The following is a 12,197-nucleotide window of genomic DNA, read 5'->3' as shown; positions in this document are numbered from 1 at the left end:
TGCGGAAGGAGGCTACAAGTTACAGACGGACATTAAGAAGCTGCAGCGCTGGGCTGAGAGGTGGCAAATGGAATTTAATGCAGAAAAGTGTGAGGTGATTCGTTTTGGAAGGAATAGCAGGAAGACAGAGTACTGGGCTAATGGGAAGATTCTTGGTAGTGTGGATGAGCAGAGAGATCTCGGTGTCCATGTACATAGATCCCTGAAAGTTGCCACTCAAGTTGAGAGGATTGTTAAGAAGGCATACGGTGTGTTAGCTTTTATTGGTAGAGGGATAAAGTTTCAGAGCCGTGAGGTCATGTTGCAGCTGTACAAAACTCTGGTGCGGCCGCATTTGGAGTACTGTGTGCAATTCTGGTCGCTGCATTATAGTAAGGATGTGGAAGCATTGGAAAGGGTGCAGAGGAGATTTACCAGAATGCTGCCTGGTATGGAGGGAAGATCTTTGAGGGAAGGCTGAGGGACTTAAGGTTGTTTTCGTTAGAGAGAAGATTAAGAGGTGACTTAATTGAGGCATACAAGATGATCAGAGGATTAGATAGGGTGGACACTGAGAGTCTTTTTCCTCGGACGGTGATGTCTAGCACGAGGGGACATTGCTTTAAATTGAGGGGAGATAGATACAGGACAGATGTCAGAGGTAGGTTCTTTACTCAGAGAGTAAGGGCGTGGAATGCCCTGCCTGTAACAGTAGTGGACTCGCCAACACTCAGTGCATTCAAATGGTCATTGGATAGACATATGGATGATAAGGGAATAGTGTAGATGGGCTTTAGAGGAGTTTCACAGGTCGGCGCAACATCGAGGGCCGAAGGGTCTGTACTGCGCTGTAATGTTCTATGTTCCAACCAGACTACTTCCTTTGCCATCCTGTACTGTCTGTATTAAATTGATCATTTTATGAAAATGGGTATGTGACCAATAGTTCATGGCAGCTGACCTGCTAAAAATGCCCTCCAAGTCACACAGCCTGATGGATTCATCTATACCTACCAATGCAGGAAGCTGGCTCAACACTTCATCAACCGTCACACTGTCATAATTGTCAACAATTGGCGGTGTGTCTGAGAGATTGGCCGGGTTTAGGTCCTCTTGGCTGTTGACAGATTAGAAAGAGGTTGACCACACTTGAATAATGATGCTGCTGATAATTTGCATGACTGGATTAGTTATTTTTAACTCTTGAAGCACAGTGAAACAACACGATGCCGAAATCAACTCAAAATGGAAATCCAGATGAAAAAATGCAATACAGAAATTGATCCGATTCACTGCACTATCAAATGACAAAATAATATTCAAATTTTTACTCAATCAATAAGCCACTTCTGAAAAGTAGCAAAAATGCTGCTGGAACACGCACTATTTAGCTATGATTTCTTCTGCATATTTTGGGAACGGAGTTGGTCTGAGGAGGGCCACCTGGACCTCAAGGCTTCAGTGTCTTCAGTATTCTTATAAATGTGAAAATGATGAGGTTTATGGGGCTGTCTCTTTAATTTAGGGCAAAATGAAGGAGTCATGTGACTTGTTCTAAAGTCTAGCTGACAACAGGCCTGGGTGACAAGATTATTGAAGATTAAAGGGAGGCCTGGGTTATTTTGCTGGAAAGAAGGAACTTTGAAACAATGACAGCAGCATCTGTGTTTACAGTGATTAGACTGCTGCCTCCAAAGTCCTGAGAAAGTGTTGAGAATGTTGGCTCGTAAAATGTCCATTTACTTACAAGATAAAAGAGAGTTGTGTTTCAAGAATAGTTGATCAGCATTTCTACTTGGAAACAATTCCCATGTGGTTCACATGGCCATGGAGGTGGATTTTGAAAGGAGGGGGGTGGTGGGGGCTGGCTTTTATGATGCTCCTGAAAAACTCAGCGGCATGGTCTTCCCACCAAGATTTGGGAGAGGGGGAAAAGGGCAGCAGGTCCTATGGTTTACCATGCAGGAATGTGATTCGGAGTTCATGCTGTGCCTGAAAAGACCAAACCCATGAGTATTTGAAATCAGGCTGGAAGATTCACTTAGCCGGTCACCATGAAAAAAAAATTCACTGTGAAAGGCATTTCTGGGTTAAAAGCTACCAGGCTGGAAAAGGAACCAAGCAGAAGCAAGTCCTGGGGAGTGAAGAATCACTGCGTGCAGAGAAAATTGAATGACAATTTAAGAGACAGTGTAAATTATACCTCTGAAAATGGGTTTTTCAGTTATGTTAAAATGAAATGGCAAAATGTCTGTTGTATAGTTTAACGTACAAGTTGTCTACAAAATAATGTTTGGTCAATGTTGCATTAAATCATTTAATTTGTACGTTACAGTCAAGGTTTTTAAACATGAAATCATCTGTCATCCTTTCAACTATTTGTTAAAAATAAATTTAGAGTATCCAATTATTTCTTTCCAATTAAGGGGCTATTTTAGCATGGCTAATCCACCGACACTGCACATCTTTTTGGGTTGTGGGCGTGAGACCCATGCAGACACTGGGAGAATGTGCAAACACCACATGGACAGTGACCCAGGCCGGGATTGAACCTGGCACCTCAGTGCTGTGAGGCAGCAGTGCTAACCATTGCCCCACTGTGCCACCCTATCCATTCAACTATTAACTGGAAGGTTTTTTAAATGTTATTGGTCGGTACAGGAATCATAAGAAAGCATATTGCAATTGATCTGTACATACAAATGACTAGAAAGAACATGTATTCATATGTAACATTTTTCACAAACTCTCAAAACACTTCACAGACAATTTATGGGGAGGCGGTGGCATAGTGGTTTTGTCACTGGGCTACTAAACCAGAAACCCAGAGTAATGGGTTCAAATCTCGCCACTGCAGATGGTGAAATTGGAATTTAAAAAGTCTAATAACGACCATAGAACCATTGTCGATTGTCGTAAAAGCCTATGTGGTCACTAATATCCTTCAGGGAAGGAAATCTGCCATCCTTTCCTTGCCTGGCCTACATGTGATTCCAGATGCACAGCAACGTGGTTGCTGCCCCTTCAAGGGCAATTAAGAGTTGAGCAATCAATGCTGGCCCAGCCTGCAATGCACATGTCCCATGAATTGATTTAAAAGTATTTTTGAAGCGAATTGTAATGAAGGGAAATACATGGCAACCGATTCTCATCAGCAATGAGATAAATGGATGTTGGTTGAAGGAGGAATATTGGCCAAGACATTCAGAGAGCTCCCCGAATCATCTTGGATCGGGTCATGAGATTTTTTTATTTTTTTTTACATCCTCCCAAGAGCAAACAAGATCTTAATTCCAAAAGGCTTCTCTGGCAACACAGCTTCTCTTCAGCACTGTGCTACACGAAAGGTGCCATATAAGTATAAGTTGTTGCACTGAAGTGTCAGCTCAAGAGCTGGAGTGGGTCTGAAATTCGGTCTTCTGACTCAGGCAATACAGGTTACATAGAAACATAGTCGCCACTGATGGAGTCATGCCTGATATCTGATTAAAATCAAGAAGCTTTGGACAGAGATGAAGCTTGTATTGCCTCGCTGCAGAATGTAGCACCAGAGTAAGTGATAGAAGCAGAGACTATGGGAACAGTTAAAGGTTAAGGAGTATGGGGTTGGATATGGTTTGTGGGAGGATAACATCCCACGTGAACTGCTTGGGTTTGAGTGTTGCATTTCAATGCAATTTTAGATTTAAAAAAAATTAGTTTGTGGGATGTGGGCGTTGCTGGTTAGGCCAGCATTTATTGCCCATCCCTATTTGCCCTTTGGAATGTGGTGGTGAGCTGTCTTCTTGAACCCGCTGCGGTCCTCGAGGTGTGGGTACACCTACTATGCTGCTGTGCACTCAGAAGGTAATTTGCATGGAAATGCAATAGTAGCAGTATTAAACTAATCTTACGAGGCCTTAAATACCCTGCCATTGGTCCAGATTTAGTTACAGTACCTTCTCTTGCCAGCCAATAAACTGTTGATGTATTTTTTCACCGCCATCTGTTTCCGAATCCGGCTGTAGTTGTCCGTGAAAACAGCATCAGAGTGACGTTTGACTGGAATGTTTTCATTCGAGGCACTATTGGTCACCAAAAATAACATCTTCAGTCTAACTTAGCCAGGCCATGCAGAGTTAAAGATTCAAAGCCCCCACTGAAACCTCCCCCACCCTGGAGACAGATCATATACTTTGCACCTCTCAAATCTCAAATGCTCTGAGAAACCATTAATGTGTTCCAACCCTTCCATTTCAGCTAACCATACTAACAGGAAGTATATTGAAGATTCCTACACCACCGCCCCTGGTCATAGAACACAGGAGGAGACCATTTGGCCCATTGTATAAATGCCAGCTCTTTGGGAGAGCCATGAAGTTAGTCCCACCCCATCCCCATACCCCTGTAACTCTTCCCCTCTCCCCCAACCTTATTGAAAATTGCTATTTAATCTGCTTCATTCATCTCAAAGTTTGCAGATGATACCAAATTAGGTGGGAAGGTGAATTGTGATGAGGATGGAGAGATCCCACAGCAATATCTGGACAGGTTAGGCGAATGGGCAAATCAATGGCAGATGCAGTATAATTTGGATAAGTGTGAGGTTATTCACTTTGGAAGCAAAACCAGGAAGGCAGATTACTACCTGAATGGTAGTAAATTGGGAGAGGGGAGTGTGCAGCGGGACCTGTATGTCCTTGTGCACCATTAGCTGAAGATAAGCATGCAGGTGCAACAGGCGGTAAAGAAGGTTAAAGGTATGTTGGCCTTCATTGCAAGAGGTTTCGGGTATAGAAGCAGGGATGTGTTACTGCAATTGTACAGGAGCCTTGGTGAGGCCACACTTGGAGTATTGTGTGCAGTTTTGGTCTCCTTCTCTGAGGAAGGATGTTCTTGCTCTCGAGGGAGTGCAGCGAAGGTTTACCAGACTGACTCCAGGGAAGGTGGGTCTGTCATATGAGGAGAGATTGACTAGGTTGGGATTGTTCTCGCTGGAGTTCAGAAGAATGAGTGGGGATCTCATAGAGACTTATAAAATTCTAACAGAACTAGACAGGGTAGATGCAGGGAAGATGTTGCCAATGATGGATGTTCCCAGAATCAGGGGTCACAGTCTGAGGATTCAGGAATAGCCATTTCGGACAGAGATAAGGAGACATTTCTTCATACAAAGAGTGGTGAGCCTGTGGAATTCATTACCACGGGAAGTAGTTGATGCTAAAACTTTAACTATATTCAAGAGGCGGCTGGATATAGCACTTGGGGAGAATGGGATCAAAGGCTATGGGGAGAAAGCAGGATTAGGCTATTGAGTTGGATGATCATAAGAACATAAGAACTAGGAGCAGGAGTAGGCCATCTGGCCCCTCGAGCCTGCTCCGCCATTCAATGAGATCATGGCTGATCTTTTGTGGACTCAGCTCCACTTTCCGGCCCGAACACCATAACCCTTAATCCCTTTATTCTTCAAAAAACTATCTATCTTTACCTTAAAAACATTTAATGAAGGAGCCTCAACTGCTTCACTGGGCAAGGAATTCCATAGATTCACAACCCTTTGGGTGAAGAGTTCCTCCTAAATTCAGTCCTAAATCTACTTCCCCTTATTTTGAGGCTATGCCCCCTAGTTCTGCTTTCACCCACCAGTGGAAACAACCTGCCCTCATCTATCCTATCTATTCCCTTCATAATTTTAAATGTTTCTATAAGATCCCCCCTCATCCTTCTAAATTCCAACGAGTACAGTCCCAGTCAACTCAACCTCTTCTCGTAATCCAACCCCTTCAGCTCTGGGATTAACCTCGTGAATCTCCTCTGTACACCCTCCAGTGCCAGTACGTCCTTTCTCAAGTAAGGAGATGAAAACTGAACACAATACTCCAGGTGTGGCCTCACTAACACCTTATACAATTGCAGCATAACCTCCCCAGACTTAAACTCCATCCCTCTAGCAATAAAGGACAAAATTCCATTTGCCTTCTTAATCACCTGTTGCACTATAAACCAACATTCTGTGACTCATGCACTAGCACACCCAGGTCTCTCTGCACAGCAGCATGCTTTAATATTTTATTGTTTAAATATAATACCGTTTGCTGTTATTCCTACCAAAATGGATAACCTCACATTTGTCATCATTGCATTCCATTTGCCAGACCCTAGCCCATTCACTTAACCTATCCAAATCCCTCTGCAGACTTCCAGTATCCTCTGCACTTTTCGCTTTACCACTCATCTTAGTGTCATCTGCAAACTTGGACACATTGCCCTTGGTCCTCAACTCTAAATCATCTATGTAGATTGTGAACAATTGTGGGCCCAACACGGATCCCTGAGGGACACCACTAGCTACTGATCGCCAACCAGAGAAGCATCCATTAATCCCCACTCTTTGCTTTCTATTAATTAACCAATCCTCTATCCATGCTACTACTTTACCCTTAATGCCATGCATCTTTATCTTATGCAGCAGCCTTTTGTGTGGCACCCTGTCAAAAGCTTTCTGGAAATCCAGATATACCACATCCATTGGCTCCCCGTTATCTACTGCACTGGTAATGTCCTCAAAGAATTCCACTAAATTATTTAGGCACAACCTGCCCTTTATGAACCCATGCTGCGTCTGCCCAATGGGACAATTTCTATCCAGATGCCTCGCTATTTCTTCCTTGATGATAGATTCCGGCATCTTCCCTACTACCGAAGTTAAGCTCACTGGCCTATAATTTCCTGCTCTCTGCCTACCTCCTTTTTTTAAACAGTAGTGTCACGTTTGCTAATTTCCAATCCACCAGGACCACCCCAGAGTCTAGTGAATTTTGGTAAATCATCATTAGTGCATCTGCAATTTCCCTAGCCATCTCTTTTAGCACTCTGGGATGCATTCCATCAGGGCCAGGAGGCTTGTCTACCTTTAGCCCCATTAGCTTGCCCATCACTACCTCCTTAGTGATAACAATCCTCTCAAGGTCACCACCTGTCATAACCTCATTTCTATCAGTCACTGGCATGTTAGTTGTGTCTTCCACTGTGAAGACCGACCCAAAATACCTGTTCAGTTCCTCAGCCATTTTCTCATCTCCCATTATTAAAACTCCCTTCTCATCCTCTAAAGGACCAATATTTATCTTAGCCACTCTTTTTTGCTTTATATATTTGTAAAAACTTTTGCTGTCTGTTTCTATATTCTGAGCAAGTTTACTCTCATACTCTATCTTACTCTTCTTTATAGCTTTTTTATCAGCCATGATCATGATCAGCCATGATCGAGAATGGCGGAGCAGGCTAGAAGGGCTAAAAGGCCTCCTCCTGCTCATATCTTCTATGTATCTATGTACCGATGTACCCTTTCACACAGTATGACCCAGATCAGGAATACATTTTGTATAAAAGAAAATAACCCGTAACTCCTGCTATTCAACCACTTGAACTTGTTCAGCCATTTGATAAGATAAGGTTGTGGCCTCAGCTGTACCTCCTTATCTGCCTCCATCTCCGCCCCCCTCCCCTCACCCCACCCCCCATACCCTTCAGCTCTCTTGTCAATCAAGACTCTATCTAATTCAGCCTTAAACATACCATGTGACCCTGCCTCCACCAGACTCTGGGGAGAAGAATTCCATAGACTCATGACCCCCCCCTTCCCCCCACCCCTCATCACCGAGAAAGAATAATGGTGTTAAAAAATAATAATCGTTATTATTGTCACAAGTAGGCTTACATTAACACTGCAATAAAGTTACTGTGAAAAGCCCCTAGTCGCCAAATTCCAGCGCCTGTTTGGGGACACAGGGAGAATTCAGAATGCCCAATTCACCTAACAGCATATCTTTCGGGACATGTGGGAGGAAACTGGAGCAGCCAGAGGAAACCCACGCAGACACAGGGAGAATGTACAGACTCCGCACAGACTGTGACCCAAGCTGGGAATCGAGCTGGGGCCCTGGTGCTGTGAGCAACAGTGCTAATCATTATACTACAATGAAGCCCAGAAATAACCCGTCCTCCTTTTTAAATTGTTCTCATCTCCCCAACAAGGGGAAACATCCTCTCAGCATTCACCCTGTCAAACCCCCTCAGCATCCTCTATGTTTCAAATACATCTTCTCATTATTTTAAACTCCAGTGGATAAAGAATGAAAATTGCCTCTTAGTTTTCTAATTAGCAAGCACTCTCTCCAATAGTTTCTTCCCCTATATTTACACAAATCCCCTCAATTTTGACCTCCTCTGTTAACTTTCCCCTTGAACATGTTGAGCAAAAACAATTCTTTATAAAGAAATTAAAGAAGACATTAAACCATTACAATGGGAAAAGAGGAAGGCTTCCACTCTGCACTGGCCGTCCTGCAATATTGCATGAGGATAAACACAGGATTTAAAAACACAGGATTTAGTGGAGGGGACAATAACTGAACAGTGTTTAGCAGTCCCTTATTTACAGAGACACATTTCCTTTTTCGCAGTCTGGGATAGCTGCCAAAGAGCAGCCGGGTCCGAACCTACTGGAAAAGGAAAGAACCTGATTTTCCACTATATTCCGGATGTTAAAATGCAGTGCATTCCCTCTACTCGATACTTTTAAACTTTGGACTTTCCACTGTGAGTTGTGGTTAATGGTCTGGCTGTTACTTTGATATGCACAGACGGAAAGTGTTGAACAAACCCAATTGGTCAAATGATAGTGCCTTATGTGGCTCCCCGCCCTCAATTCTGAGTCGCTGCCCCGTGCCCGCAGTGTGTCCACATACCTGACTCTCTTTCCTATCAGTGATTCCAGATATTTTCGAGCAGATAATTGGTCCAGCAGTTTGCTGTACTCACTGGTGAAAAGTCCATCTGCGTGTCTTGTTGTTCTGGATGAAAGGAATAAACATACAACAGCTTGAATCAATGGGGCTTGGGACATTTACAAAAGGAATTGACAATTATGGAAGTCTGAAAGTTTATGAGTGACGATTGACTCAGCCTCTGAAACAATGATGTGGAGATGCCGACACTGGACTGGGGTGGGCACAGCTGGACTGGGGTTGGCACACCTGGACTGGGGCGGGCACAGTAAGAAATCTCACAGCACCAGGTTAAAGTCAAAATCAAAAGGTAAACGTCAATGCAAATGGTATGTTCGCCTTCATTGCGAGAGATTTCAAGTACAGGAGCAGGGATGTGTTGTTGCAATTATACAGGACCTTGGTGAAGCCACACCTAGAGCAATGTGTGCAGTTTTGGTCTCCTTCTCTGAGGACGAATGTTCTTGCTCTCAAGGGAGTGCAGCGAATGTTTACAAGACTGATTCCAGGGATGGCAGCGCTGATGTCTGAGGAGAGATTGACTAGGTTGGGATTGTTCTTGCTGGAGTTCAGATGAATGAGTGGGTTGGGTGCGGGGTGAACAAGAACAAACAAAAAAGAAAATTACCACACAGGAACAGGCCCTTCGACCCTCCCAGCCTGCGCCGATCCAGATCCTTTATCTAAACCTGTTGCCTATTTTCCAAGGTCTACTTCTCTCTGTTCCCCACCCATTCATATATCTGTCCAGATGCATCTTAAATGATGCTATCGTACCCGCCTCTACCAACTCTGCTGGCAAAGCATTCCAGGCACCCACCACCCTCTGCGTAAAAAACTTTCCACGCACATCTCCCTTAAACTTTCCCCCTCTCACCTTGAAATCGTGACCCCTTGTAATTGACACCCGCACTCTTGGAAAATGCTTGTTGCTATCCACCCTGTCCATACCTCTCATAATTTTGTAGACCTCAATCAGATCTCCCCTCAACCTCCGTCTTTCCAATGAAAACAATCCTAATCTACTCAACCTTTCTTCATAGCTAGCACCCTCCATACCAGGTAACATCCTGGTGAACCTCCTCTGCACCCTCTCTAAAGCATCCACATCCTTCTGGTAATGTGGCGACCAGAACTGCACGCAGTATTCCAAATGTGGCCTAACCAAAGTCCGATACAATTGTAACATGACCTGCTGACTCTTGTACTCAATACCCTGTCCGATGAAGGCCAGCATGCTGTATGCCTTCTTGACCACTCTATCAACCTGCGTTGCCACCTTCAGGGTACAATGGACATGAACTCCCAGATCTCTCTGGACACCAATTTTCCCCAGGACTCTTCCATTGACCATATAGTCTGCTCTTGAGTTAGATCTTCCAAAATGCACCAGCTCGCATTTGCCTGGATTGAACTCCATCTCCATTTTGAAACACTCCCTTCCACCACTACTCTCTGTCTCCTGTTGTCCAGCCAACTGATACTGAGGGATAGGATCTATTCACATTTGGAAGAAAATAGACTTATTAGTGATCGGCAGCACGGTTTTGTGCAGGGAAGGTCATGTCCAACAAACCTAATAGAATTCTTACTTCTGAAACAAGGTATTTCCTAGTCTCGCTCCCATACATTAACCTCTCCCCCCCCCCCCCCCCCCCCCCCCCCCCCCCCCCCCCTTTAACCTGGCTGTTTATTAAAACATTCATAACCAAAAACAAAAACTCAGGGGAAAATGGTGACGTAGTTTGTGGGCTAGTAATCCAGAGACCCAGGCTAGTTAATGATCTGAGGACACGGTTTCAAATTCCACCAGGGTAACTGATCAAAGTTAAATTTGATTCATAAATCTGGAATTAAAAGCTAGCTTAGAAACTATAAAATTATCATTGATTATCAGACAACCCCAGTGGGCCTTCGGGGAAGGGAATCTGCCCTCTGTGCCTGATCTGGCCTACACATGACTACAGATCCACAGTAATGTTAATGACGTCTAACTGCTCTCCGAAGTGGCTGACAAAACATTCAGTTCAGGGCCAATTTAGGATGTGGGGGCTACAAATGCTGGCCTTGCTAGCCAGTGATGCCCACAGACACATCCCAAGAAAGAATTAAGAAAAAAACACTGTCAACCTGCTTTCTCGTGCAGCATCCGAGCAGTCAGACAATCAATAATATGGGCATGAGGTGTTTTATCTTAGGTGGACCTGGGATGCAGGGGCTGTCTAATGAGGAAAGATGGAGCATGTTGGGTCTACGCTCAGAGCTTCGAAGAATGAGGTGTGACCTTACTGAAACAGGAGAGATTCTGAGAGGGCTCGATATAGAGGCTGAGAGAATGTTTTCTCTCATGGTGTGGTAGGGTTGAAACACTGTTACAGTTTAAACGAAAGTGGGATGGGAACCTATGTAAGGAGTGAAAGGAGGGAGAAATGCGGACAAGAACAAAATACAAAATGGGGAATAAGAAAAGTGATGGGGAGAGTAACAAGGGCTACTACGCCGAATGATGTGACAGCGGAAGAAATGTTAAAAAGACAAGCCTTATGGCTTTGTTCCTTAGTTTGCAGAGCATGGACAATAAAATGAATGAACTAATTGTGCAAACAGGTAGGATATAGTTGGGATTACAGAAACTTGGCTGCAAGGTGACCAGGGGTCGGAATTGAACATCCAGGGGTATTCAGTATTTAAGAAGCACTGACAAATGGGATAAGGTAGTGGGGTTGCATTACTGGTTAAAGAGGAAATTAATTCAATATTGAGGAGAAATATTGGGTGGGATTCTGCGGCCGTGTCTCCCTGGCAACCCGCCCGAGGCCAATAAACCTTTCCATTGTCCACGTTTTGTCCATGGTGATTTTGCGGCGGGCGGCACGGATTTATCCAGACCTTTAGCTCAGACAACGTTTTCACATTCTTACAGATAGGAGAGTAGAAAATGCAACCCTACTATTTAAAAAGGGAGATAGAGAGAAGACAGGGAAGTATAGATCTGTAAGCCTTCCGGAGGTGGTGGGGAATATTCTAGAATCCATTATCAAAGATTTTATGATGTGGAGATGCCGGCGTTGGACTGGGGTGAGCACAGTAAGAAGTCTTACAACACCAGGTTAAAGTCCAACAGGTTTGTTTCAAACACGAGCTTTCGGAGCACGGCTCCTTCTTCACCTGAAGAAGGAGCCGTGCTCCGAAAGCTCGTGTTTGAAACAAACCTGTTGGACTTTAACCTGGTGTTGTAAGACTTCTTACAAAGATTTTATAGCAGAGCACTTGGAAAACAGTGGCAGAATTGGACAGAGTCAGCGTGGATGTATGAAAGGGAAATCATGCTTGTCAAAGCTACTACAATCTTCGAGGATGTAGCTAGTAGAGTTGATGAGGGGGAACGAGTGGATGTGGTATATTTGGGTATTAAGAAGGCCTTTAACAAAGTCCCACAGAAGAGAT

General features: G+C 44.1%; 1 protein-coding gene across 3 annotated transcripts in view; it reads right to left on the bottom strand.

Annotated features, from left to right (window-relative positions):
* Nucleotides 1-12,197, bottom strand: part of LOC119976410 (VIP peptides-like) — a 29,329-nt gene that overhangs the window by 2,057 nt on the left and 15,075 nt on the right. For 2 of the 3 annotated variants that reach the window (XM_038816944.1, XM_038816937.1), the window contains 3 exons: nucleotides 8,712-8,816; nucleotides 3,918-4,043; nucleotides 994-1,096 (listed from right to left, as the gene is read on the bottom strand). In XM_038816944.1, the coding sequence (XP_038672872.1) occupies nucleotides 994-1,096; nucleotides 3,918-4,043; nucleotides 8,712-8,816 (334 nt within the window). The remainder of the gene's footprint in view (nucleotides 1-993; nucleotides 1,097-3,917; nucleotides 4,044-8,711; nucleotides 8,817-12,197) is intronic. The other variant, XM_038816951.1, reaches the window with a different exon arrangement.

The sequence above is a fragment of the Scyliorhinus canicula genome, chromosome 1 (genome assembly GCF_902713615.1).
Source record: "Scyliorhinus canicula chromosome 1, sScyCan1.1, whole genome shotgun sequence".
NCBI classification, from domain to species: Eukaryota; Metazoa; Chordata; class Chondrichthyes; order Carcharhiniformes; family Scyliorhinidae; genus Scyliorhinus; species Scyliorhinus canicula.
The sequence above is the reverse complement of the archived record's forward strand: the minus strand, read 5'-3'. Positions and strand labels throughout refer to the sequence as shown.